The sequence below is a fragment of the Dipodomys merriami genome, unplaced genomic scaffold (assembly GCF_024711535.1).
Source record: "Dipodomys merriami isolate MVZ:Mamm:240054 unplaced genomic scaffold, mDipMer1.0.p SCAF_22, whole genome shotgun sequence".
Lineage (NCBI taxonomy): Eukaryota > Metazoa > Chordata > Mammalia > Rodentia > Heteromyidae > Dipodomys > Dipodomys merriami.
In genome coordinates this window covers 15,292,443-15,319,890 of record NW_027203604.1, presented here as the reverse complement: position 1 = coordinate 15,319,890, position 27,448 = coordinate 15,292,443, and the positions used below count along the sequence as shown (strand labels likewise).

General features: G+C 48.5%; 1 protein-coding gene across 1 annotated transcript; it reads right to left on the bottom strand.

The window, feature by feature from the left end:
* Window positions 1-1,246: 1,246 nt before the first annotated feature.
* Eif3b (eukaryotic translation initiation factor 3 subunit B) lies at window positions 1,247-27,448 on the bottom strand. Its single transcript, XM_070033435.1, has 19 exons — window positions 26,919-27,448; window positions 20,853-21,045; window positions 19,125-19,244; window positions 18,778-18,835; window positions 17,147-17,275; window positions 16,800-16,957; window positions 14,038-14,169; window positions 13,886-13,952; window positions 13,622-13,668; window positions 11,825-12,035; window positions 9,820-9,892; window positions 8,359-8,481; window positions 5,898-5,976; window positions 5,434-5,572; window positions 3,669-3,794; window positions 3,239-3,316; window positions 2,233-2,341; window positions 2,008-2,123; window positions 1,247-1,677 (listed from the first exon to the last, which is right to left on the bottom strand). The coding sequence occupies exons 1-18, from the start codon at window positions 27,391-27,393 to the stop codon at window positions 2,020-2,022; spliced, it is 2,421 nt and encodes an 806-aa protein (XP_069889536.1). The 5' UTR covers window positions 27,394-27,448; the 3' UTR covers window positions 1,247-1,677; window positions 2,008-2,019.

Sequence of the window (27,448 nt, the reverse complement as noted above, 5' to 3'; positions counted from 1 at the left end):
GGAACCCTTAATAGAGCGTGCACCTAATACCACAGCCACCCTGCCCAACACCTGCCCTTTACCAGCTCTTCAATGGAGGCCTCTCCCCACAGCCCACCCTGGGTTCCACCTGGGCTGTCAGGGCAGGCTCTGGGGCTTTAAGCAATGGCAGCTATAAACACAATTTGCAGATGACTTTCAAGTTCCTGAGGAGCTAGGGTGTTCAGTGCACCAAGCCTACCTGATCAAGGTGGGCCAGATGAGTTTACTGCCTAAATGCTGCACTCCTTTCTCCAAAGGGGGTACTAGGATCTCACCTGGACAGACAAGGTTCTCTGGAGTTGACCACCTCTGATACCATGCCTCCTCAGACCAAGCACCTGGCTGCCTCCTGGCAAAGCTACTCCCAACCTCTTTCTTGGTGTCAGGAGGCTGCAATTCCACCAGTGAGAAAGGAAGGTCACCCTCAGACACCCTCATGATTCTTCCACGGGCATCCCCCAAGAGCCCAGAAACTTGTGTGCAGGTACCAGTGCTTGACCACCCAGAGCAGATGAGGCCCTGGCCCAGGTCCACAGCATAAGACATCAAGCACCAAAGGTTTCCAAAATCCTTTTATTTACAAATCATGTAAACCAATTACAATGATGCTTCAAACAGTGGCAAGTTTGAAAGTTTAAAACCCGTTAAATGTGCTAAAAGTCTGCCCTTCCCTTCTCAGCCATAAAATGAGAACACTGTGTAGTTGAAAGAACTGGGGAATAAATCCTGAAGCTCTGGGTTGAGGGGTGGGGGTGAGCAGAAGGCAAGTCAGTTCTGCCAGGTGTCTCAAGAAACCCTTGGATCCAAGGATCATGCTGGAGGGCAAGCGCAGTGCTGTGGACAAGGGCTCAGTGTGGCATTCCAGAGGCCAGTACTCCTCTTCCGGGCCCCTGGCTGCAGATCCCCCATTTCCAACTGAGCTCCACAAGGCTGGGTAGAGAGCAAGAGCAGAGGCTACAGGAAAACCCAGGTGCAATTGCACAGCTGCCACTCCCTTCTCCACAGAAGTGCTAATTACAGAGGTCCACTGAGCTGAACTGCAAGTCTTTTCGAGGAAAACAAATGAGAAACCGGTGGGGACCCACTGGCCTAACTTGTGGCTGGAGAGGCAGGAGAGCCAGAGGCAGACTATAGGCAGCGGGCTGGTGTGAATGACCTTACTGCTGAGGGGGCAGGCACCTGAGGCAAGGCCGCTATCTCCGTGTAAAGAGAGGAGAAAGACAGGTTTTTCATACAGGTTTGTTTTTATTTGCATGTTCACCTGCAAAGAGAACCAGCCACACCTGGCTGGCCGAGGCATGTCCGGGGCAGGTATCTGCTCTCCAGAACCAGGCACTGGCCGGTGCAGGGGACAGCAGGTGGAAGAGACGCTGAGCTGGACAAAGCCCTGGCCATGTCCCTGGCAGCAGGAGTGAAAGGAGTCAGCAGGGCACTGCAGAGTCCATACAGTGAACGTGGTGGTCGAAGAAACCCAAACAGAAAGTGTGAAAGCAGTACCGAACCCCACTGTGGACACCAGGGCTTTAAAGGCACAAGGCTGTGTCGGGGTGGAAGAGCCCAGGGGTGCCCACATCCAGAGCACACACAGGTGAGGTCCAGGGGCCCTGCCACTTTCTGTACAGGACGGCCTCGGTTCCAGGGTGGAGCATAGCAACACTGCAAAGGAACCACAGGTCAGTGCTGTGCCCTCCCACATGCTAGGGGCAGTAACAGGAGCCACTGCTGACCTAGCCCATGAGCAGGTACACAACTGCTACACTGACAGGGCTGGAAGAAAGATCTGCTTCAGTTCACAAGGGATGTGTGGTGCTTCCCATGGAGGGATTCCTGCAGAGGACCTCCCACAGGCCCAGGACAGAAATTGGATATGAGCCCTTCCCTTCCTTCATCACTGCTATGAGGGACCCCGTGATCTACATGTTCCTGTGAAACCAATGACCTGCTCAGAGACAGCAAGGAGCCCTTCCTTTCCCAAGAGGATCTCACCACAGTGCTTGCTCATTCCTGGCTCCCAAGAGGAATGACCTCCTCGGTGACAAAGAACTCTATGGTCTCCTCCTCCCAGTCATCCACGTTGCTGTCCAGCTCGTCAGTGTCCACCCCTGAGGACAAAGGAAAGGCTAACCCTGGGCACTGCACTCATCAGGCCTGGCCCACCCATAGGGCAGGGAGAGTCCTCATCTCTAAACAATTCCAGAACCTTCCATTTACCTCCTCGCAGTTCCAGACGCTCATTTTTCTGTTCCATGTAGAGTTCTTGGGCCCTTTTCCGGTATTTCCGGAAATCCTCCATCATGGTTCGTCTTCTTTCCACCAGTTCCTACAGGCAAAGTTGGGGGTCAGTTACATAATCAACATGGAACCCACCTGCATTCAGGTTATGTCTACTTAACCAAGAAGAAACATTCTCCCATCAGCAGGGACCCTGCAGGGTGCCGGTGGCTCATGTCTGTAATCCTAGCTACTCTGGAGGTTGAGATATGAGGACTGTGGTTCAAAACCAGCCCAGACAGGAAAGTCCATGAGACTCTTATCTCCAATTAACACCAGAAAACCAGAAGTGGTCCTGTAGCTCAAATGGTAGAGTGCTCACCTTGAGCTGAAGAGCACCCAGGCAGGCCCAGGGTTCAAGCCCCATGACTGACAAAAATAATAAATATAATAGAGGGATCCTATGAGCCAGGCAAGGTGGCTCATGCCTGTAATTCTTGCAGGAGGCTGAGACTGGAAGAATCCCAGCCTGGGCAAAAAAAGTTCACAAGAACCCATCTTAACTCATAAAAACCAAGTGTGCACTGGGCACTGGTATCATGCCTATAATCCTAGCAACTGGAGGCTGAGATCTGACTCAGATCTGAGATCTGAGTCTCTTATCTCCAATTAACTGCCAGAACACCAGAAATGGTGTTGTGTGCTACCTACAGGTAGAGGGCTAACCTTGAGCAAAAGAGTTCAGGGACAGTGCCTAGGCCCAGAGCTCAAGGCCCACTACCAACAAAACCAAAAACAACAAATGTGGTGGTGTGTACCTATCATACTATGAGGGAAACATAAATAGGATAAGCATAAATATATATATCAAATGCTATTTTAAAACCAAAAAGGGTGATGGTTTAAGTAGTAGAGTAGTCCTCCCACCTCTAAAAGAAATGCCATGGTGCACAGACCTCCTCCAGAACTACCCAGTGCAGGGTGCCCTCAGTAGACAGAGTCTCACCTTTGAAGCTTTGGACTGGCTCAGACGATCCTTTTGCTCAAAGATCTTTGAGTATTTCTTCAGATCCTTCTTTATTTGCTGAAACAAAGACTGACTCAGTACTGCACAGCGTGCAAGCATCTTCAGCTGCAGATGAGGTGACCCCACAGCCTGGGCATGCACACCTTTGCTGGGCCTTGCTCTGCCCTCACTGCCAGATCCCCCACTCCCTGCCTACCCCACTGCTCTCAACACCACCTCCCCACCTCCCCAGCTCTGTGAATCCCCACTAGGAAACTTCCTTCCTGTCTGGCGCCATGTGTGGACCTCCTGCAGGCTGGCGGAGGCCACCTCCACACTTTAGACCAACCTTTCCATTTGGTCCCCCAGCTCCCTCAATGGGCACTCTACTTTCCTCTCCTACATGCCTATGTGTGGCCAGGCTGCCAACCTTTATCTGCTCCTGGCTGAGAAGTGATGGGGGCCGTGGTCTCCAGAGCAGCTGGCAGAAGCGGTCTTTGTTATTCTTCTGCAGCAAGCGTCCTTGGAATGTCCACAGCCAGTAAGCGTTGTCTACCTGTAAAAGGGCAGTGGGTGCCCTGAGTGGGCAAGTGCCTTCTGTGCCAACAGACAACCCAACCATCACACTTGGTCTCTGATCTCACTGTACATACCTCACATTAGGGCGGGCAGCAAACAGGAGGCACAATCAACTACAGACTACATGTAGACAGGAGTCACATGCGTCCCTGTCTAACCACAGCCTGCAACAAGAACCTTGTGCCAGAACCTGTAATTACACCTGTGATTACACCTGGCTCCATCAGCCAGCCTCATTTCACAATGCAGGATTTTCTTGATGAAGTAGTGTCCTGACTCCTGTACTGCATGGTCACCTTCACAGACCAGCACTCTGGGGACCAAGGGCTCCACAAGCCGTGGCCAGTGCAACCTTATCTGACCACAGAAACTACTACCCCAGGCAGGGTTCCCAGTGTGTGTGGAAAGCTGGCTTTTCTGTGAGTTCATCCTCTGCACAGAACCCCTGACCACCTCACACATGCAGACTGGAACAGCTCCTCAGTGAAAATAAGTCATCAGGAAGTGGTAGCATGGATCACACAGTAGAGAGCTAGCTGTGAGCTGAAGAAAGCTCAGTGACAGGGTGAGGCTCTGAGTTGATTTTAGGTTCGAGACCAGTATTTAACTTGGTATTTGATGCTTTTGCTCACTGGTTGGTGCTCAACCAACCGAGGCATGTCTCCAATTCCAAGACTCTGAGTTCAAATACTAGTATTGGCAAAAGAAAAAAGTCATAAAAGACATTCTTTTTTTTTTTTTTTGGGTCCAGTTGTGGGGCCTGAACTCTGGGCCTGGGTGCTGTCCCTCAGCTCTTTAGCTCAAGGCTAGCGCTCTACCACTTGAGCCACAGTGCCACTTCCAGCTTTTTCTTTTTGCTTATGTGGTACTGAGGAATCGAACCCAGGGCCTTGAGCATGCAAGGCAAACGCTCTACCACTGAGCCACTTTCCCAGCCCATAAAAGACATTCTTGACAGATGTAACCTCCATTTGGGTGCAGTGAGCCCACCATAGAGCAGGAGGCACTGCACAGGATGTGGCTTTGTGCTTTCTCAGGCCCTCTGGGCACAAGCTGACAGGCTCCAGGCCATGGACCTCTGAGAAACTTTAAAGCAAAGAGCTCCCTCTTAGCCACCTACCAATGGTGCTGCTCCTGAGCATGGCTTGTCATCTGCCACCCCGAACCCTTCACCCACTTTCACAGACAGCAGCCTTAATTAACTCTGGCCAAACAGTATAATGAAATCAGAAATCAAGGCCAAACTGGGTGCCAGTGGCTCACTCCTGAAACCCCAGCTACTAGGGAAGCTGAAAACCAGAGGATCCTAGTTTCAGGCCAGTCTAGGTAGGGAAGTCAGGACCCATCTCCTCACAAGGATACTGGAAAGGTGACCTGCCCCAGCAATCCCAGCAGTACGGGGAGCCTACAGCAGTCAGATGGCAGCTTGGGTATATGCCTAGGCAGGAAAGAGGCTCCATCACCAAGTAACCAGTGAAGACCAGCTGGGGGCCTGGATTAATGGTAGAGTATCTAGCAAGCAGGGTAAGATTTAAAAAAAAAAGCCCCAGAAAGAGAGTGCCAGGCTCAAGTCTCCCAAGGGTCCAAGGAGCAGGTCTGGGCCATCAAGTCCCTACCTTATGGCTCCACCAGGACACAGAGGTGACCACATAGCGCCCAGTCGGATCCCACTCTACGTCAGAGGCCATGTAGTGCTCAGCGATGTTCATAACGGTGCAGTCTGAGGTGTCCACAAATGCCAAGGCCCCGTTCATGCTGTGGACATAGCATAAAGGCCATGTCACACACGGGCCCTGAGAGGCACAGGGGGCCCCAGGGAGCAGAGCCCTAGGCCCTGCTGCCTCAACCCATGTTTACCAGACAAATAATCAGAGCAACCACCTCAAAACAGTGTGCCACTATGGTGCACGGACGGGCTATGGTACTACCGCTTCTTTAGTGCTATCCCAGGCTAAGAGCTCCTCCATAACCACAGTAACCATCCATGATATAGCAGGGGGGAAGTGACAGGGACCCTTTCCCCATGCTCAGCTGGGATGGGCTCTCGCCCACCCCAACATGCAGAGCACCCATGACCCACCTTCTCAGCCCGGCCAGCACGACAAACTGCCCCTGGGGACTCCAGAAGATGGTGTTGGCCTGCTGCTTGTCGAACATCTCTGAAAGGAAAGCCAAAGCTGGTTTAAGACTGCGTGCCCAGTTTTATGGCCAAGATACAGTGCCAGGCCTGCCCCAGGAGGCTGGTGTGTATACATGTGATTGTGTGCGCACACACAGTTACACACACCACAGACCCACCGCTGATGTGAAAGCTATCTCATGAGTTGGAATGCTTACCTCAAAGGGGAAAAAAAAAGGAAAAGCAAAACCACTCGGGTACTCTGAAGAAAGTACATATTGTCTTTTTAATTTCACAAGACAATTGACAAAGAATTACTGACATGAAGTACTTATTAGGGCAGTGTCTCATTAGGGAGAAGTGACCCCAAAAAAACTCAGGGGCAATCCCTGTGTGCTCATAAAACTTCCTAAGTCAGGGCTGGGAAGGTGGCTCAGTGGTAGAGCGCTTGCCTTGCATGCCTGAGGCCTTGGGTTCGATTCCTCAGCACCACATATGCAAAAAGAGAAAAGCCGGAAGTGGTGCTGTGGCTCAAGTGGTAGAGCGCTAGCCTTGAGCTGAAGAGCTGAGGGACAGTGCCCAGGCCCAGAGTTCAGGCCCCACGACTGGACCCCCCCCCAAAAAAACACAAACAAACAAAAAACTTCCTAAGTCAGAAACTGGGGGCTCAGACCTATAACCTAGCTATTGGGAGGCTGTGGTTTATCTCCAAGTAACCAGCAAAAAGCCAGAAGTACAACTGTAGCTCAAGTGGTAGAGTGCCAGTTCTGAGAGAAAAAGCCATGTGAAAGCACAAGGCCCTGTCTGGAGGCTCTAATACAAACTCATAAACGAGCTTGGGGAGGAGATTACTAAGGGCCAGTCCTGTTTAGACTTCCAGGCTGTCAGAACCGATTGCATGCAGGCACTTAATCAACTGTTGCCTTTCTCCCTGGCTGACTGCAGGAGACTACACTTTAGTGGTCAGCCACTTAGTTGTCATTATTCTTGAGGCGGGAGACTCAGACCTGCCAGAGAAGCCACATAAGTCCCTGGTGTAGAGTGGGGCGCTGTAGATGACCCAAGTGGTCACCCAAACCTAAATGTGTGTAACACTTAGAAGTTATTTTTTGTTTGGTGGCACTAGGGATGAACCCACATGCTAGGCAAGCACTTTACCACTTGAGCCATGCCCTCAACCCTCTATCTTTTCTGATATGTCTATCTTATAACCAAGAACTTGTTTTCTGATCGAACTATAATTGACTATTCTATTTATATCCAAGACAGTTATTATTACAATTGATACGATGGCCAACAAACTGTATCATAGAAACTGCTAAGCAAAGCTGGGTGCTGGTGGCCCACACCTGTAATCCTAGCTACTCAGGAGGCTGAGATCTGAGGATAGCAGTTCAAAGCTAGCTTGGGCAGCAAAATCTGTGAAACTCGTATCTCCAGTAAACCACCAGAAAACCGGACATGGGTGCTGTAGCTCAAATGGTAGAGTGCTAGCCTTGAGCTGAAGAGCTGAGAGTGAGCGCCCAGGCCCAGAGTTCAAGCCCCACGACCAACCAAAAAAAAAAAGAAACTACTAAGCTCTTGAGATTGTTTACCCAACTATCTTGGGAAAAGCAATTTGTTCTTAGGGTTCCCAGGGCCCAAAGAGGTTGTAGACATGGTATGTGTACAGGTAAAGCGTGGATGGCCAGTCTTGTTGGATGGACCAGGAGCACAGTGTTCTTCAGAGGCCAGAACAACCTTGCCGATGCATGGAACGGCTATGAAACCATAATCATGGGTAATTCCAGAGCACAGGGAACCCTGCACATGCTGACCTGGGAAGGCACAGCAGGTTCCCCATGCATGGGAGTGAAACCCCACCCAATGGAGCAGCACTGAGAGGAAGGGAACAAACTCACCATCAAGCCACCCTCAACTCCCCCACTTTCCACCCAGACAATAGTCTCAGCTCAAGAGGAAGACCGCTCCCATCTGAACAACAGCCAAGAGCCAGGAGAGGTGTGTGGATGTAAAACACTCCATCACCCAGGCTGCCTAGCCTTACCATCTCTCCTATCACCAGAACCCACAGTGGACTTCTTTTCTTTTCTTTTGGGTCCGGTCGTGGGGCCTGAATTCTGGGCCTGGGCGCTGTCCCTCAGCTCTTCAGCTCAAGGCTAGCGCTCTACCACTTGAGCCACAGTACCACTTCCTGCCTTTTTCTTTTCGCTTATGTGGTGCTGAGGAATCAAACCCAGGGCCTCATGCATGCAAGGTAAGTGCTCTACCACTGGGCCACCTTCCCATCCCCCACAGTGGACTTCTTTATACCAATTCAGGATCCCTAGGCCAGCCACTCCCACTCACTGCTGGGTAATGAGCTACATCCCACTGTCTCACTCTCTATACTGCAAGGGCTAAGATAGGTCAAGCTGCTTACTGATGAGTTCAATCTTCCCATTGCTCTTCACATGGTAGAAGGAGACTGAGATCCGAGGAGCCTCTCCATGCAGCACAGCAAACTTACTGCCGTTGGGTTCCCAGGCAAAGGCTATGATCGTTTCTGCAAAACAAGAGCCAGCCCTCTGCTAATCATGAACAGGGACATTTTCATCAGCAAATCAACCGAGCTCCAGCTTTACCAAAGGGACTACAGGGACAGCAACAGTGAAGCTGCGTATCACCGAGTTCCCATAGCTGGAGCTGCGCAAGATACTGTATGTGAAACCACGCCTAGCCTGGCCCCTAAGGCTTCTTGGGAGTCACCAGTGCCCGGCTTATCCTTGTTTTAATTGGCTATGGGGCTGGAACTCAGGGCCTAGGCACTATCCCTGAGCTTCTCTGTTCAAGGCTAACACTCTACTGCTTTGAGACACAGCTCCACTTAAGGCTTTCTGGTGGTTAATTGGAGATAAGAATCTCCTGGATTTTCCTACCAGGGCTGCCTTCAAACTGCAATCCTCAGATCTCAGCCTCCTGAGTAGCTAGGATTATAAGTGTGAGCCAATGACACCCGGGCTCCATCTCTTTCCTTCTTTCCTCCCCTCCCTCTCTTCTTGTCAGTCATGGGGTCTGAACTCTGGGCCTGGGTGCTGTCCCTCAGCACTTCAACTCAAGGCTAGCACTCTACCATTTGAGCCACAGTGCCACTTCTGGCCTTTTCTGCTTATGTAGTGCTGAGGAATCGAACCCAGGACATCATACATGCAAGGTAAGCACTCTACCACTGAGTCACCTTTCCAGCCCTCCATCTCTATTTCTTCAGAGAACTGTCTGCTCAGTTCATTTGCCCATTTGTTGATAAAGTTGTTCATTCTCTTGCATAGACTTTTTGAGTTCTCTGTATAACCTGGACAGCTAGCAAATGTTTTCTCCCAATTTGTGAGTTGTCTCTTGGTTTTGGTAATTATTTCTTTTGCTGTGTAAAAAACTCTTGGACACAGTACCATGTGTCAATTCTTGCTCTAATCCTCTGGGCATCTAGACTCTTCTCATATACAACTTCTATACCTAGAAATTTTTATTAAGAAGTTCTTTGAAGCTGGGTGCCAGTGGCTCACACCTGTAATCCTAGCTACTCAGGAAGCTGAGTTCTGAGAATTGTGGTTCAAAGCTACCCGGGCAGGAAAGTCCATGGGACTGTTACCTCTAATTAACCTCCAGTAAACCAGAAGTGACGCTGTGGCTCAAGTGGTAGAGTGCTAGCTTTGAGCTGAAGAGCTGAGGGACAGCACCTAGGCCCTAAGTTCAGCCCCATGACAAAAAAGAACAAAGAAAAAGAAAGCTCAAGGACAGCACCCAGGCCCTGAGTTCAAGCCTAAGGACTGACACCAAAAAGTAAACAAAAAACAAAACCAAGCACCAAGGTCTACTTCCCTGCACCTGACCAAAACCAACGCACCTTTCATTTCAACCACATCCACAGGCACCTGCTTCTCTCTCATTCGGAAGATTTCAAAATTTGTAACAACACCCTGTTAAAAGAAAGAGGTCAGAGGAGAGTGACATTCTGGAAATTTGAAAGAATGAGGGAAAGACCTGAAGGACCACATTAGGACTATGTAAAAGCTTGTGAGTGTGGAGTCTAGAGCTGCTGAGAAAGTGCTGCTCCTGGGTGCTGGCGGGTCACCTGGCATAGGCCTATCACAGAAACATCTCCCTACTTACTGGCTACATTCTACACCAAGGATGCTGCCCCAGGCCCACACTTGCACTGGAGATCAAGGATGCTCACCACAGCTCATCTGCCAGTTTTCAAGGCACTCAGTTGAGTGTGGACTAAAATACTTAGATACTAGGTAACAACCCTATCAGTCTTCAAGGAGCCCATTTTAGAAAGCAGGTGCTACACTACACACCACAATAGATGTGAGTAAATGCCCACCAATACACACACAGCCCAGCCACACAATGGAATACTACCCAGTCACAAACAAGAGGGAATGCTATCATGCTATAATGTGAAGAACGATGAAGACAGGAGAGTAAAAGCCTGCATGAGCCAGAATATATAGTATAACATGTCTAGGACAAGATGTGCAGCCTGGTGGCTGGGCAGTAAGAAGGGCTCTAGGGCATGTAGAGGAGTGGAATGTGTTTCCTTCCACATGGAGCATCTTTCTAGTGGAAGCATCTAAGATCACTAAGTTGACCTACCACATTAAAGGCTAAATTTTTTGGGACATGAATTACATATCAAGAAAAAAAAGGGGGGGTGAGGTGGGGCCAGGTGCTGGTGGCTCATGCCTGTAATCTTAGCTACTCAGGAGGCTGAGATCTGAGGATCACAGTTCAAAGCCAACTCAAGTCTGTACTAAACCATCAGACAACTGGAAGTTGTGCTGTGGCTCAAGTGGTAGAGTGCTAGCCTTGAGCTGAAGAGCTGAGCAACAGCACCCAGGCACAGAGTTCAAGCCCCACGACCAAAAAAAATAAAAAGGGTGGGGGTGGGGTGGGGGGAAGGCATGGTGACCCACAGATGTAATCCCATCACTTGGGAGGCAGAGGTAGGAGGATTGAGACTTTGAGACCATCACTGGATAATAATATCCTAACACTCTATTCCCAAAAACACAAAAGAGGGGCAGGGAATGTGGCTTAGTGGTAGAGTGTTTGCCTAGCATGCATGAAGCCCTGGGTTCAATTCTGCAGCACCACATAAACAGAAAAAGCTGGAAATGGTGCTGTGGCTCAAGTGGTAGAGTACTAGCCTTGAGCTGACAAACTCAGGGACAACGCCCAGGCCCAGAGTTCAGGCCCACGGCTAAGGAAAAAAAAAAAGAATCAGGAAAATTAGGCCGGGTGCCGGTGGCTTATACCTGTAATCCTAGCTACTCAGGAGGCTGAGATCTGAGGATCATAGTACAAAGCCAGCCTGGGCAGGAAAGTCAGTGAGATTCTTATCTCTAATAAACTCCCAAAAATCCGGAAGTGGTGCTATGGCTAAAGTGGTAGAGCACTAGCCTTGAGCTAAGGAGCTGAAGGACAGTGTACAGGCTCAGAGTACAAGCCCCACAACCAACAACAACAAAAAAAGTATGAAACCAAGTCTGAGTGTAAAAACTACTCAGTGTTTAAAAGGAAAATACTATATTCCTTCTAACAGGCAACAGGAAAGGGGTTGGGTGTAGACATTATCTTGCTCACACATGGCACTGTGTTAACTAGTCAAAAGGCGACTGCAAACAGAATTAACATGCAGGAGAAACCTCTATCTCAGTCTCTAGTTCAACACTGAGCCCAGATTCAGGCCTCTGGGGAGGCCACCTCCACCCCTCACCTACAGGGTCACCAGCATACAGAATGTCAGGTGGGGCCAGATCCACTTACACATCCACCATCTTCCCCAATGGGCCAGTCAAGCTGATGCATCCTGAAGGCAACATGCACCACTGACATCTACTTGCCTGGGTGCCTTTGGGAGTCCTATCGACTTTGACACATAAGTAATCTCCGTTCTTCTGCCAGTGCAGCTTGCAGTCTACCACGTTGAACAGATTCCGCACTCGAATCTCCTGTCTGCTGGGAAGCTGCATCAGGGTCACCCTGGCTGGAATATCTTTGTCTTCGGGGACCCAGAAGGCGATTATATTACCACCAGGAGACCAAGAGAAGTCTCTGCAGGACAGAACATGCACCATTACCAAGACTATGCAACTATGGAACATAGGAGCTCCATATGAGTTAAAGCTCAATCCTGGCACGCTGATCCCCTACCATACACCCATATCCTCACAGCTAGCACAGAGCCAAGTGCTGCTGCAGATATCAGTCCATACTCCCCACCGTTATGCAGCACCCCAGCCCACATTCTCACTGCCATATCCTGAGAACACGTGACAGCACAGTAAGGATAAGGCTGGGAGGGAGGGGGGAGTAATGAGTGGGTCTAGCTCCATAATGTCTAAAGGTCAGTGAAGGTTTAGCCCCAAGCCAGAAAATATAAGAGGACAGAGAAGAGCCAAGATAGGTACTGTAACAGGCAATCTGTGAGATGAACTAAGTAAGAAACATCTTTATCTGTGTTGTACTTTTGTGTAGGTGGATTGGACTCAGGTTTTGTGCTTGCCAGACAGGTGCTCTACCACTTAAGCCATGCCTGCCACACTTTATAGGCACACATCACTATGCCTAGCCTTTTGTATTACATCTTGTGTTTTAAGGTGGCCTGGAACTACAATTTTATCTACACCTCTTGAATAGCTAAGAGTACAAGTTTGAGCCACCAGCACCAAGGCCTTGTTTTGCTCTGTATGTCCAATTTTGTTTTTCTCAAACAGTCTCACCATGTTGCCTAAATAGGTCTCAAATTGAGGGCTTCAGTAATCATCTTTATTATTTTTGTCAGTCGTGGGACTTGAACTCTGGGCCTGGGCACGGTCCCTCAGCTCTTTAGCTCAAAGCTAGTGCTCTACCACTTGAGCCATAGCGCCACTTCCAGTTTTCTGGTGGTTTATTGGTGACGACTTTCACAGACTTTCCTGCCCAGGCTGGCTCTGAACTGTGATCCTCAGATCCTCCTGAGTAGCTAGGATTACAGGTGTGAGCCACCAGCCCCCAGTTCAATCATCCCTTTTCTTAGCCTTTAGGGAAGCTGAGATTAAAGAGTGCTCCACTACAGGTGGCTTTCTGGCTTGTGTCTGCTGAGTCAGTGTCCTGGTTTTATTTTTAATTATAAACCCAAACTGTGCCCAAAAATGTGAACATAAAAGCTGCTACATCAGTGTCCTGGAGGCTGGTAGATCAATATCCCAGGCCTGCCTAGCTCCCAAAATCTTCAGATAAATAGAAACTAGGACACCACGGCTGAGCCAAAAGTCTCTGGCACCTTACAGGTCACCAGAGCAGCAGAAGACTCAACACCCACAAGTCTGCAGGTGAAGACAGGCATGCTCTAAGGAAGATTGTTGTCTTTAAGATTGGCTTCTGGTCTCAAGAAAAGGGAATGGTGCCTGGTCAGAGCCTTCCAAAATTCCCATTGCAATTCCAACTCCCAAGATGACAGCATGTGGTAGGGACCTCAAGAATGAATTGTGTGCTTGTAAGGCTCCAGAGAACTGAGGATAAAGGCCCATGTGGAAGGAAGCCTGGCAGTCACCATATCTCCACACAGAGGAACACTCATCTGTTGTGAAGCTGATCCATCTGGGGTATTGTTACAGCCACAGCACACCCACACCAACTGAACAGAAACACTGACTTACTTTATTCCAGAGATCTTCAAACTCTTCTTGTCCAAAAGGCCCATAGACTGTCCAAAAACACAAGGGACATAGCTGGGTAAAGCCAGACAATGTCTCAGTTATAGATCCCACATTGTGGAATAATCAACAGCACCAAGATTCTACAATGAGTTTGTCTAGGGAGCACAGATACATTGATTGGGCCAATACTGGTGAATGGCACACACAATACCAACTACACACAATCACCAGGCTATTTACCCGCAGATGAATTGTGTCACTCACCGGTGTTTCATAGATGCTAAGGGTATCGAGGGTCATCCTTGCAAAGAATTTACCATCATGGCTCCATCTGACAAGACAAGGCAAGATGTGCCAGGCTGCACTAACAAGGGAAAAGGCTACACACAGGCCACCACCTGAACAGGTCTACTCACTTGAAAATAGGCCAATGGGCTGAGCTCTCGCAGTGGAAACCTCTCTTCTTGTGCCCAGTAAGGATGTCCCAGATGATGATGGCCTGAGGGTCATCCTGAGTATCCATCAAGGGGCTAAATGTCACCAGGTATCTGTAAGAGAGGGGAACACTTAGTATAGGAGTTTGGGGGGGGGGTGTCTTGCTATGTAGCCTAGGCTAGCAAGGAACAAGATTCTCCTGCCTGAGCCCCAGGCATGCATCACCACATTGGCTAATAGCCTATAGCATCCTCCTGAAAAAAGTCTTCTCCACATGCACACAGTGAATGCCAAACTACATCACAGACCACTATAGATCACAGGTATGATGCCCTGCCGTAACAAGCAACTAATAAAACTCTTGGAGTCAGCCCTTTCCCCCACACAACACTCCCCAGAGGATGCTCTATGACCCTCAAAGTAGGAAGCAGATGATTGGAAGCATGGCTCAAGTGTAGTGCCTGCCTAGCAAGTGCTAAGCTTTGAGTTCAAACCCCAGTATCAAAAGGGAGGGTAGGAGGTGAGAGAGGGGATTGGAATACCAAGTCCAGGGGAAGCACTGTGGCCTCTGCAAGGGTCACAGAATGGTGCCTCCACCAAAAGTGACACCTCCAAACAATTCTGCTTAAGTGGGAAGACCTAGAAGGAGGCACCTACCTTCTTCACTTTGAATAATTGAGACCAATGACGTGAACAGAACAGATGGCCACATATGGCACTGTGGCGAGTGTCCTTCCAGGAGGACGCCACATCTGGGGACTTTCCCAGCAATCACATACTAGGCTCTGCCTGTTGGCACAAATCACACCTGTGTCCTTTTCACAAGGTGCACACATTGAAGGCAGACTGCCCCTGGGAAAGCAGAAGGAAGCACAACAGAAAAGGGGGGAGCAGCCCTGCAATTGCCCTCCACAGGTCCTTCGGGTCTTCCCATGGCCGGGTAGATTCCTAGCACTTTAACTGAGCAGCCAGATGAAACCAGACACTGACAATGCAAGTCTTAATGGGAAAAACACTTTTCCCTCTGCAGTTCACACAAGCCAAGCATCCATGCACCCACGCATCTAACATCTCCTGTACCAGGGATCCAGCAATTAGCCATAGTTCAGTCTCTGTTCAAACTGTACAGAAGGATGTGAACAATGTTTTTGAGGACCAACACAACAAAACAGGTGGGTTTCTGAGATGAGCCCTACCAAAACAGAGCCACATTAAAGACACTATCAAGGGCTGGGAAGGTGGCTCAGTGGTAGAGCGCTTGCCTTGCATGCTCAAGGCCCTGGGTTCGATTCCTCAGCACCACATAAGCAAAAAGAAAAAAGCCGGAAGTGGCGCTGTGGCTCAAGTGGTAGAGCGCTAGCCTTGAGCTGAAGAGCTGAGGGACAGTGCCCAGGCCCAGAGTTCAGGCCCCACGACCGGACCCAAAAAAAAAAAAAAAAAAGACACTATCAAGTCACCCACAGCAATGTACCTAAAAATATTATGAGAGCTGAGATGTAGCTTAGTGGCACAGCACTTGCCTGTCATACTATTTAAGGCCCTGGGTTTGATTCTTAGCATCACAAACAATAACAACAGTTACTCCAGAAATAGGAATGAACTTTGTTTAGACCTGGATTCTAATCCCAAGCTATCTCATTATATATGGGCAAGTATTATGAAATCTGAAGATAACCCAAATCCAAATCTATTTCTGGTCCTAAACAGATAAAGGACACTGACCCTGTGTCCTTGGTCAGTTTTCCATGTGCAACACTAAGCTAACAGTCTCAGAAGAATTGCCACGTAATGGATGCAGAAGCATGAGATGCAGAGAGCTCTCAGCCAGCAGGCCACAGTCACAAACTGCAGGGTACCAAGTCCCCTGCTGCATAGCCAGCAATATCAGTCAGGGCTGAGAGGAAGAGCTAGAGGCAGGGAAGATCTGAGGTGGGCCCTGGGCCACTGGCACAGAGCTCAGGGTCACACTGTGAGCCTCATGGGGCTCTTTCCATCTACCCCCCCAGCCCCCTGCTGCATCCCCACCCTACCTCCCATACACAAGTGAAAAAAATCCTCCCAGGAAAAAGGACTGGCACAAAAATGATCTAGTCCTGGGGGTGGGAAGGTGGCTCAGTGGTAGAGAGCTTGCCTTGCATGCATGAGGCCCCAAGTTCAACTCCTCAGTATCATATAAGCAGAAAGAGCCAGAAGTGGTGCTGTGGCTTAAGTGGTAGAGCGCTAGCCTTGAGCTGAAGAGCTGAGGGACAGCATCCAGGCCCAAAGTTCAAGCCCTACAACCAGCCAAAAAAAAAAAAAAAAAAGATCCAGTCCTTGGACAAGATCCTATCCTGATTGTCATGTCACATTGTCACACCACATGAAGACACTGGAATATGTCTGTACCTGAAAATCAAGTGCTAAATCAACACTCCATTTACAAAGGAACAGCTTCCTGTTCCTTGGAATGCATAACTTGGTTCTAGTTGGGTGCCAGTGGCTTACACTGGTAATCTTAGCTACTCAGGAGGCTGAGATCTGAGGTTCCCAGTTTGAAGTTAGCCCGGAAAGTCCATGAGACTATTATCTCCAATTAGCCACCAAAAAGCTGGAAGTAGAGCTATGGCTCAAGGGGTAGAAGGGCAGCCTTGAGTAAAAAAGCTAAGGGACAATGCGTAGGCCACAAGTTCAAGTCTCAGTACTGGCACACACAAAGTTATCTGTATAAATCCAGGTACTTGTCATCCCACCAACCCCAGCTCACCTTTCACAAGGGGAGAAGTCAATAAGCTGGACCCCTTGGTGGCTGAATCTCTGGATCTGCTTGAACTTCTCTCCTCCCCAGAGAGCAATACCTCTCTGATGAAAGGTAGCCAGGTAGGTGCCCTTCGGGGACCAACGGACATACGTCTCTGTCCATCTCTGTGAAGAGGAGTGGGAATGTTATGATACCAAGACCAAGCCTTCCCCAGTGAGTCTAGCTGAACTTATATAGATTTCAAAACTTAGTTGTTTTGAGAGGAACCTCAGAAAAAACAAGCCATCTGTTTTCCTGAGTTTCTCATGGAAGCCAAGTGCCAAAAAAAACAGGAGGTAAGTGTTGATACATACTGCTCTCTCTTCAATTGACACAGGATCTTTCACATCATTCCAGAATATGGATGTACGGTCTCCACTCTCAAAAATCACACTATATTGATCTCTGCATTCTGCCTCTTCCAACCAGTAACGCAGATTTCCCTAAAAAGAACCAAAGCAAGAGACTTTAGAGCCTTTTTTTCTTTTCTTGTCTTTTTTTTTGGTCTGTTGTGAGGCTCAGAGCCTAGGTGCTGTCCTTGAGATCTTTTGCCCAAGGCTAGTGGTTTACCACTTGAGATACAGAGCCACTTCTGGATTTCTGGTGGTTAATTAGAGATAAAAGAGTTTCATGGCACCCAGTCCCAGAGTTCAGGCCCCACGACCGGACCCAAAAAAAAAAAAAGTTTCATGGACTTTCCTGCTCAGGCTGGCTTTGAATCCTCAGCTCACAGATTGATTGGCAATCATTCAGCTAATGAACTGTTAAAAATGTTCTATCATACATCCCAGGCATGGTTAGTCTTGCAAGATGTTTCATTACAAGTAAATGCTTAACACAGACTGCAAGTCAAAGTTTACCCATAAACTATTCCCCAAAAGCAAATTGCCGACAGTATTACCATAGTAATATTTCCAGAATCAAACTAGACTAGGTAGCTTATCGACCTTCAAGGCTTTAATTTTTAAAAGTGAGCACTATCAGCCGGGCACCAGTGGCTCACGCCTGTAATCCTAGCTACTCAGGAGACTGAGATCTGAGGATTGAGGTTCAAAGCCAGCCCGGCCTAGGCAAGGAAGTCCGTGAGACTCTTATCTCCAATAAACTACTAGTAAACCAGCGGCGCTGTAACTCAAGAGGTAGAGCACTGCCTTGAGCAGAGGAGCACAGGGATAGCATCCAAGCCCAGAGTTCAAGCCCCACGTCCGGGGAGGGGGGGGGGGCGGGAAACACTATCATGGTCACTTTCCCAGGTCTAGGTCAATGGAGAAGGGATGAGACTGAGAAGCGGCAAACAAGCTTCCAGTGGTCACTCATTCAGGACTGGACTTGCAGCAAGCACAGCTCTATAGCCTTGCTCCTGGGTGTACTTGACACTCTCTCTACCACCCTTCAAGAGCAGGACATGGGCTTGGACTGCTTATAATCACAAAGCAAACAGAGACAATAGAACCCCACAATATTTACATGATGAATTAGGAGGCAGGGTGGGATGGGGACAGGAGTGGCTCAGTGGGCCTTGATTACAGGTGTGAGCCACCAGTGCTTAGCTCCATTTCATTTTTTTGTTTTTGGTCGGTCGTGGGGCTTGAACTCTGGGCCTGGGCATTGTCCCTCAGCTCTTCAGCTCAAGGCCAGCGCTCTACCACTTGAACTACAGCGCCACTTCCGGTTTTCTGGTGGTTTATTGTAGATAGGAGTCTCACAGTCTTTCCTGCCTGGGCTGGCTTTGAACCTCGATCCTCAGATCTCAGCCTCCTGAGTAGCTAGGATTACAGGGGTGAACCACCAGCACCCAGCTCTCCATTTCATTCTTTTAACCAAAGAACTCATTTGTAACTACTGTACTTAGAATTCCCATGAGAGTTAATGATATTATCTCCAACTTCAAGTTAAAAGTCAGCATTCCTTTGAACTGTGGAAACACAGATTGTATACAACTTACCAGGTCTTTGAAAGGCTGTTTCTCTGGAATGTCCCATTCGTCACTGATGGTCATGTACCTGGAAGAGAACTAGCACTGCTGAGCTGCTTGGAGGATGGGATGAGGCTCACAGCACTGTGCCTCCTGCTCATTCCCGTGGCAGGAAAGGACACATGTCTACTTGATGATTATGGGTGAGGGGTGCTGCTGGCAGGGAATATGGGGAATGGTATAAGACTGCTGGTCTCATGTGGACAACACCAGACAAGCAATTCCCAGGCCAGCAGCACCTAGTGAAGGGCCACTCATCATCCACAAGTGTCTTATTTCATATTACTGGCAGGGATTCCAGGCAAGCCTGAACTCACTTGTCAAAGTCGGTGAATAGGTTGACCCGGAACGTGTGTTGCTTGTCCAGCTTGTAGCCATCGGCATTTTTCACAGCATCCACAGCATGGGCAGGGGCCGCATATTCCAGAAAAATGTATCTGAGAGAAGCAGTGAACCAATGTGTACATTCATCATTGTTGGCACACAGGTATACCTGTGTTCCTGTCCCTACTGCAGTCACACTGAAAAAAGAGATACCATGCAGGCCAAGCACTGTCCCAAAGCAGAATGAAATCACACCCAGAAGATCAGTGCTTCTCATTCTATGATAATAAACTACAGAAACATAAAGAATAGAAATGTCTACTGTCTTCGCTGTGCTATATGATCCATGATACGTATATATATTAAAATGTTGGGGGCCAGGAAGGTGGCTCAGTGGTAGAGAGCTTGCCTTGCATGCATGAGGCCCCAGGTTCAATTCCTCAGCACCACATAAGCAAAAAGAAAAAAGTCAGAAGTGGTGCTGTGGCTCAAGTGGTAGAGCACTAGCCTTGAGCTGAAGAGCTAAGGGAGAGTGCCCAGGCCCAGAGTTCAAGCCCCACGACCGACAAAAATAAATAAATAAATAAAGGGTTGAACTGAAACCTCTTTGTACAACTACTTAAAGATCATAAAAAGAAAAACAACCCACATTGTAGGAAAGACTCAATGAATAAACAACAACAAAAAACAAGCAAATAAATAAAATCAAAGACTTCAGACTAGCGTCTATAAACCTAACTACTCATGAGACTGAGATCTGAGGATCATGGTTTGAAGCCAGCCTGGGCAAGAAAGACCATGAGACTCTTAGCTCCAATTAACCACCAGGAAACAGAAAGAGGCATTGTGACTCAAAGTGGTAGAAGCTAGCCCTGACTGGAAAAAGCTCAGAGACAGTAAATAAAAATCAAAGATTTCTATGGAAGTAGGATCATCAATGTGGAAGACCTGCTTTTGGACAAAAAAGGCAAAATGTTGGGGCTGGGAAGGTGGCTCAGTGGTAGAGCGCTTGCCTTGCATGCCTGAGGTCCTGGGTTCAATTCCTCAGCACCACATAAGCAAAAAGAAAAAAAAGCCGGAAGTGGTGCTGTGGCTCAAGTAGTAGAGCACTAGCCTTGAGCTAAAGAGCTGAGGGACAGCGCCCAGACCCAGAGTTCAGGCCCCACGACTGGACCAAAAAAAAAAAAAAAAAAGGCAAAATGTAGGTCACATATCATCTTCAAAAGATACCTACTATTTTAGGTAATACCAGGAACGAGATTTTCACTAGCAAAAAGCCAGAAGTGAAGATATGGCTAAAGATGTGGCTACAGTACCAACCTTGAACAAAAAAGCCAAGCAAGAGTTCAAGGCCCTGAATTTAAGCACCAATACCAGCACAAAATAAAGAAAAAAAATATAGAGGGTGGGAGGAATGGAGGGAAGGAGAAGAGAGAGATAAAGGGATAAATATCCTTGAAATCCTGTTAGCCTCAGGATCAGCTGGTGCCTTTCCCCACAATACCAACTGCTTGTCCTTAAAGCATGGGAGATTTAATGACCAATTCACAACTCCATGACCTAAGAGCCCTCCTGCCTCCTCCCAGCCAGGTGCCAGGTAAATACCCTGCGGTGTTCTTGCAAGCAGATATCCTCTGTGCTCCCACAGGGAACATAACAGTCATGTGGCAGACATGACACCAAGGGATGCAAATGCTACTTACACCAAGGGGGTGACTTACCCTTTTGTCTTTCCATCCTCTTCAGGATAATAGTCATTGGTGATTTTCCCAAACTTGGAAAAGATCTTGTGGATGACATTTTTTAGTTTCTCGAGTCGGTCTGGACCCACCTGAGGAACATTGTCTACTACAATCACAGAATCAATTCCATCTGCTTCCTGGGGCCGGTCTTTCAGTATGTCCCCAAGTAATTCTGTGGTGCAACAGGAGACACATGAATGCATTAGTTCAAAACACTGGACCCATTTCTAAGAAGAAACCATCATCCTAGGTTGCTTCAGAAATTAACTGCAAAAGAACCACAAAGACTCCAATGGTCACAATTCCTGTGATTTGATCATCAGCTTCTGGCAATAATGGAAATCTTACAAAGAATAAAAATGGCTTTAATATGCAAATGCAAACAAGGAAAACTAGAACAACATCTAATACCATATCTTCCAAAGATTCCTGGATATCAAAAGCTTTAAGGCAACATCTGGGGAAAATCCCATTCCAGTGTCAACTGCATAGGACTCTGAAGTCGGCTTTTCACAGATCTTACCAAATAAGCAAATATTTACATGCCTCATACTTTCAAAGCACTTTTGTTTCAGTGAGTACAAATTACTAGAACTACTCAGGGAGGAGAAAGAAGAGATAATTAATTAAAAGGAAGAAACGAGCAAGGAGAAGACACTGGTTTCGCCTACCATCCAGTTCCCAGACCCACTCTTGCTTTCTTGTGCAGGTGAAGAGCAGGTTTGTCACCAGAAAAGGGGAAAGAAAAGGGGCAAGGGTGGAGACCCTCTACCTCTGTAGGATCCCCAGCACTCACTGTGTGCCAGAACTGGCTAGAGCAACTAACTGAGCTCAGGGGAACTTTTGACTTCCCTTACTGGGTCATTATAAGGATTATTACAAAAGATTCAAAAGAGGGCTGAGAAGGTAGCTCAGTGGTAGAGTGCTTGCCTTGCATGCATGAGGGCCTGGGTTCAATTCCTCAGCACCACATAAGCAAAAAGAAAAGCCGGAAGTGGCGCTGTGGCTCAAGTGGTAGAGTGCTAGCCCTGAGCTAAAGAGGTGAGGGACAGCGCCCAGGCCCAGAGTTCAGGCCCAATGACCGAACCCCTCCACCCCCCCCACACACACACACAAAAAAAAAGAAATAGCAAGGCACTTGCTAGTGATGCTGTGTGATTTGATGAGCACCTGACAAGGCTGTTGGGAGGAAATGGTGAAGCTTGTGAAAGCTTAAGGACAGCTTGAGGGACAATCAAGATGGTAGTGTGCTATTTTATTTCTACAACTACACCATAAAAAGATGTGATGTGCTGCTGGGTTCTGGTGGCTCATGCCTGTAATCCTAGCTACTCAGGAGGCTAAGATCTGAGGATCTCAGTTCAAAGCCAGGTGGGGCAGGAAAGTGTGAGACTCTTATTTCCAATAAACCATTAGAAACCAGAAGTGGCGCTGTAGCTCAAGTGGTAGAGTGCTTGTCTTGAGTTGAAGAGGTGAGGGACAGTGCCCAAGCCCTACGACTGATTTAAAAAAATAATAATAATGTCACATGTTTGTGTGTGTGTGTGTGTGTGTGTGCGTGCACACAGGTGTCCTGGAGCTTGAACTCAGGGCCTGACGTCTGTCCTTGGGCATTTTTGCTCAAGGCTAATGCTCTACCACTTGAGCCACAGCTCTACTTCCAGCTTCTTGGTGGTTAATTGGAGATAAGTTTCATGGACTTTCCTTCCCAGGCTAGCTTCAAATCTTGACCTTAGATCTCAGATGTGAGCCACCAGAGCCTAGCTATCACTTGCTTTTTTTTTTTTTTTTTTTTTGGGGGGGGGGGGGTCAGTTGTGGCTTGAACTCTGGGCTTGGGCACTGTCCCTAAGCTCTTCAGCTCAAGGTGAGCCACCTCTGTTTTTCTGCTGGTTAATTGGAAATAAGAGTCTCATGGACTTTCCTGCTCATGATCCTCAGATTTCTGCCTCCTGAGTAGCTAGGATTACAGGCACAAGCCACCAGTGCCTAGCCTATCACTTGCTTTTAAAACATAAAACCTGGGCTGAGAATGTGGCTCAGTGGTAGACTGCTTTCCTATCATGCAATTCGATTCCTCAGTACCATATAAACAGAAAAAGCTAGAAGTGGTGCTGTGGCTCAAATGTCAGCCTTGAGCAAAAGAAGCTCAGGGACAGTGTCTAGGCCCTGAGTTCAAGCCTCATGACTGGCAAAAATACCCCAGCATTCAACTTCCTTAAAATCAACTAATTTCGGGGCTGGGAAGGTGGCTCAGTGGTAGAGCACTTGCCTTGCATGCTCGAGGCCCTGGGTTCGATTCCTCAGCACCACATAAGAAAAAAGCCGGAAGTGGCCTGTGGCTCAAGTGGTAGAGTGCTAGCCTTGAGCTGAAGAGCTGAGGGACAGCACACAGGCCCAGAGTTCAGGCCCCACAACCAGACCCCCCCCCCAAAAAAAATCAACTAATTTCCATTAAAATGGTCAGAGACAGTAAGAAAACAGAAAGGTAGATGGTTTTAAGAAAGATAAAGGGGGAAAAAAACAGTAACCTACAAATGGGTCTGGAAAAGTATACTAGAGCTCTAGGAATAGTTGTGACTCAGTGGGCATTGTCTACTGCTGTTTTGAGATTTCTCAGGCCCATATGCATGTAAGTAATAAAGCTCCAACACAGATAAAAACAAAAACACCAGGGGCTAGGAAGGTGGCTCCGTGGTAGTGTGTTTGCCTTGCATACATGAGAGCCTCGGTTCGATTCCTCAGCACCACATAAGCAGAAAAAGCCAGAAGTGGCTCTGTGGCTCAAGTAGTAGTGCGCTAGCCTTGAGCTGAAGAGCTGAGGGACAGCGCCCAGGCCCCGAGTTCAGGCTCCACGACCAGCAAAAAAAAAAAAAAAAAAAAACACCAGCACAAGGGAGGTATAACAAACTCCATCTTTTCTTTTTTTTTTTTTTTTTTTTTTGGTCCGGTCGTGGGGCCTGAACTCTGGGCCTGGGCGCTGTCCCTCAGCTCTTCAGCTCAAGGCTAGCGCTCTGCCACTTGAGCCACAGTGCCACTTCCGGCTTTTTTCTTTTTTTGCTTATATGGTGCTGAGGAATCGAACCCAGAGCCTCAGGCATGCAAGGCAAGCGCTCTACCTCTGAGCCATCTTCCCAGCCCCAAACTCCATCTTTTCAATATCCACAAATGCAAGCCCTATCTCCAGTTAACAAAGGTGAACATTAGCCAGGCACTGGTGCCTCACACCTGTAATTCTAGCAATTCACAAGTCTGAGATCTGAGGATCATGAGCAGGAAAGTCCATGAGACTCTTATCTCCAATACCAGAAAACCATGGTGTTGCTGTGTCTCTAAATGGTAGCCTTGAGCAAAAGAGTTCAGGGACAGCACCCAGGCCCTGAGTTCAAGCCCTATGATAGACAAAACTAAAAAAAGGGGCTGGGAAGGTGGCTCAGAGGTAGAATGCTTGTCTTGCATGCATGATGCCCTGGGTTTGATTCCCCAGCATCACATAAGCAGAAAAAGCTGGAAGTGGAGCAGTGGCTCAAGTGGTAGAGCCTTGAGCTGAAGAGCTGAGGGACAGTGCCCAGACCCAGAGTTCAGGCCCCACAACCGGGAAAATAAAACAAGCCAAACCAAAAAAACAGGTGAACATTACTAGGAGCTGGGAAAGAAAGATCCCTTTAAACCTGCCATCAAAGAACACCCAACTGATTAAACCACATTAGTAACACACCCAGATCAGACTACTGGGTAATTTTTTTAAAGCAACAGCTAAAGAAGGAGCCACACTTGGTTGCTTACACCTATAACCCCAGCTACTCAGGAAGCTGAGGTAGAAGGATTTCAAGTTCAAAGTCTGCCTGATCAACATATTGAAACTCATCTCAAAACTATGTGTGTGTTAGAGGTTGGGAAGGTGGCTCAGTGGTAGAGCGCTTGCCTTGCATCCATGAGGCCCTTGGTTCGATTCCTCAGCACCACATAAGCAAAAAGAAAAAAAAAAGCCGGAAGTGGCGCTGTGGCTCAAGTGGTAGAGCACTAGCCTTGAGCTGAAGAGCTGAGGGACAGCGCCCAGGCCCAGAGTTCAGGCCCCACGACCAGACCCCCCCAAAAAAACAAACAAAAAAAAACCCCATGTGTGTGTGTGTGTGTACATATACATATATTTTCCTTTTATGAAGCCTCATGGAATTTTCTGTTCAGGCTGGACTGAATCCATAATCCTCTAGGTCCCAGTCTCCTGAGAGTAACTAAGATTACAGGCATGAGCAACTGGTGCCTAAGTTAAAAATATTTTAAAAGGGTGCTGGTAGCTCAGTGGTTAAGTGCATTCCTAGAATACTCGAAGCCCTTGGGATCAGTTCCCAATAACAGGGCAAGGGGGAAAATACACTTGTCACTTATAATCAAGATGCTCAAGTAGAAACCAGGAAAAAAGAAGAGAGGAAAAGGGGAGGCTTAGAGTCACATTAGTGCTAGATATCCTCATTACAGGAACTGTAGTGAAATCCTTGGGTCTCCTTTAAAAGGCGTTCACCATGCAATTAAGTAGCCTGTTTGTTGGGCTACATTTGAACTTACAAGGCTCACAATAAAAAGTTCAGCTTGCATATGAACTGCAGATTCTTTCCCACAAGCTCAAAGCATCTAGCTATCCTTTAACAACCTGCTCACACCTAAGAAAGGAATAAAAGATGTAACTACAAAAAGTAAGACATCTTTTGAGACAGGATACAGCTATGTAGCCCAGATTGGCCTGGTGCTCCTGATCCTCCTGCCTCTACCATCCTGGACTGCTTCAAGTACCACTACTCCCAGGAGACACATTAAAAAAAAATACCTGGTGAGTCAAAGACACTGGTGTTAAAAATCCTGACCCCATGTTTGTCTGAACACACACCAAAGGCAGCAGAATCATTAAGGTGAAGGAAAACAGAGGAGGAGACAAGACAAGACAAGCTGCTGCTCCTAGATTCTGTCCATCTAGAAAAGAGCAGAGACACTGTGACTTCCCCACCTTTGTGGCCCAAAGGAAGTTGGTACCCTGAGTTCCAGTTCCTAGGACCAGCCACCTCCTGTCATCTTGGCCAACAATGCTCACATCAGGGACATCAGGGGCATGGTCTTCAGAGGACCCGTAGCATACAGGGGGGGGTATGACTTGTGTTCATATTGACATCCTAAATGTCATACACCTCAATTCTATGAAAAATCCCCATTAGCACCTGTGAGTTAGATGGGCTTACACATGCTTTAAAAAAATCTGAATTGTAAATAATTGAAATTCAAACGAGCCTCAAAATCCAAACTTAGATTTTAAGTGGTATTTATGTCTCCTCCCCCCCCCCTTTGATGTTTAGTCAAGACATTAAAAAAAAAAAAAAAAAAAGCCTGGTTGTGCACTCAGCCTGGGGAGTTAGAAAAACTAAAGTTCAGGAGATCTATCAACAGAAGTCACTTTTGGAGGCATACTTCCAGAATGGAGAGCAGAAATTAATGCCTGTAAAACCACCAAAATCTTGTATTTTCAAGGTCTGGAAAAAAAACACAGCAAGGTTGTGATTTGGAAAAAGCAATCTTCAATACAGGTATGATGGTCTGCCCTAGAGGAGGAAGCAGGCAGAAATAGACACAAACACAGAGACAGAAAAATAGGGGAAAAGAGAAGATGAGAATGTGACTGGCTTAGCCAGATTCGCTGGGAAGACCCTTCTGTGCAAGAAGGGGACACGGTCATTCAGCTCTTCCAGATCTGTCCCTCCCTATTGTCCCTCTGTTTGGCCAGCGATGGGGTCCTTGGGCGTCCATCTCTGCCCACAGCTGCTACACTTTATGCATACCTACCCCAGCTCCACCACGCCCCACGCCCCGCGCTCCCCAAACGCCTGCTAGTGTACAAGCTTCCCGAATGACCTCTCCTGGCCCCTCTTTTTGAAGGAAGAGACCAGAGGATCGGTTGAGGCAAACCCGAGCCCGCTCTGCCGCCCGGGGTGACTTCCACGACATCCTCGCCGGACTGCGGATCCTTCCTTTGGGTTCGGCCACACACACACGCCCCTCACCTTCCTCGCTCACGTCGTCCACGAAGTCTTCGGGGTCGCTGAAGGAAGGCTCGTCCGCCTCGCCGTTCTCTATTGCCCGCGGCTCGGCCTCGGCCGCGCCGGCCTCGGGACCGCTCGCCTCCTCAGCCGACCCACTGGCTGGGCCATCGAGGGACTGTTCATCGGCCTGCTCCCCAGGACCATCGGCCTGAGCCGGAGCAAGGGTCTCGACCTTCGGGGCGGCCTCCTCGGGGGACCGCGGCGGGGGCGACCCGTCAGGGGCTGGCGCGTCTTCCTCCGCCCGCTCGGCCCTCACCTCGGCCTCCGACTCGGCCGCCGTCTCTTCGTCGGCGTCCGCAGTCACTGCCACCCCGGGTGAGCCAGACCCTGCCGACTCCTCCTCGGGAGGCGGCTCGGCTGCCGGCTGCTGCTGCCGCGTGGGCTCAGCCCGCTCCTCGGCCGCCTCGGGCGCCGCCACGTTCTCCGCGTCCTGCATGGGCCTCGCGCGGTCTCTCTCTCCGGGCACCGCCGCCACCCGCCGTGCTTCCGAC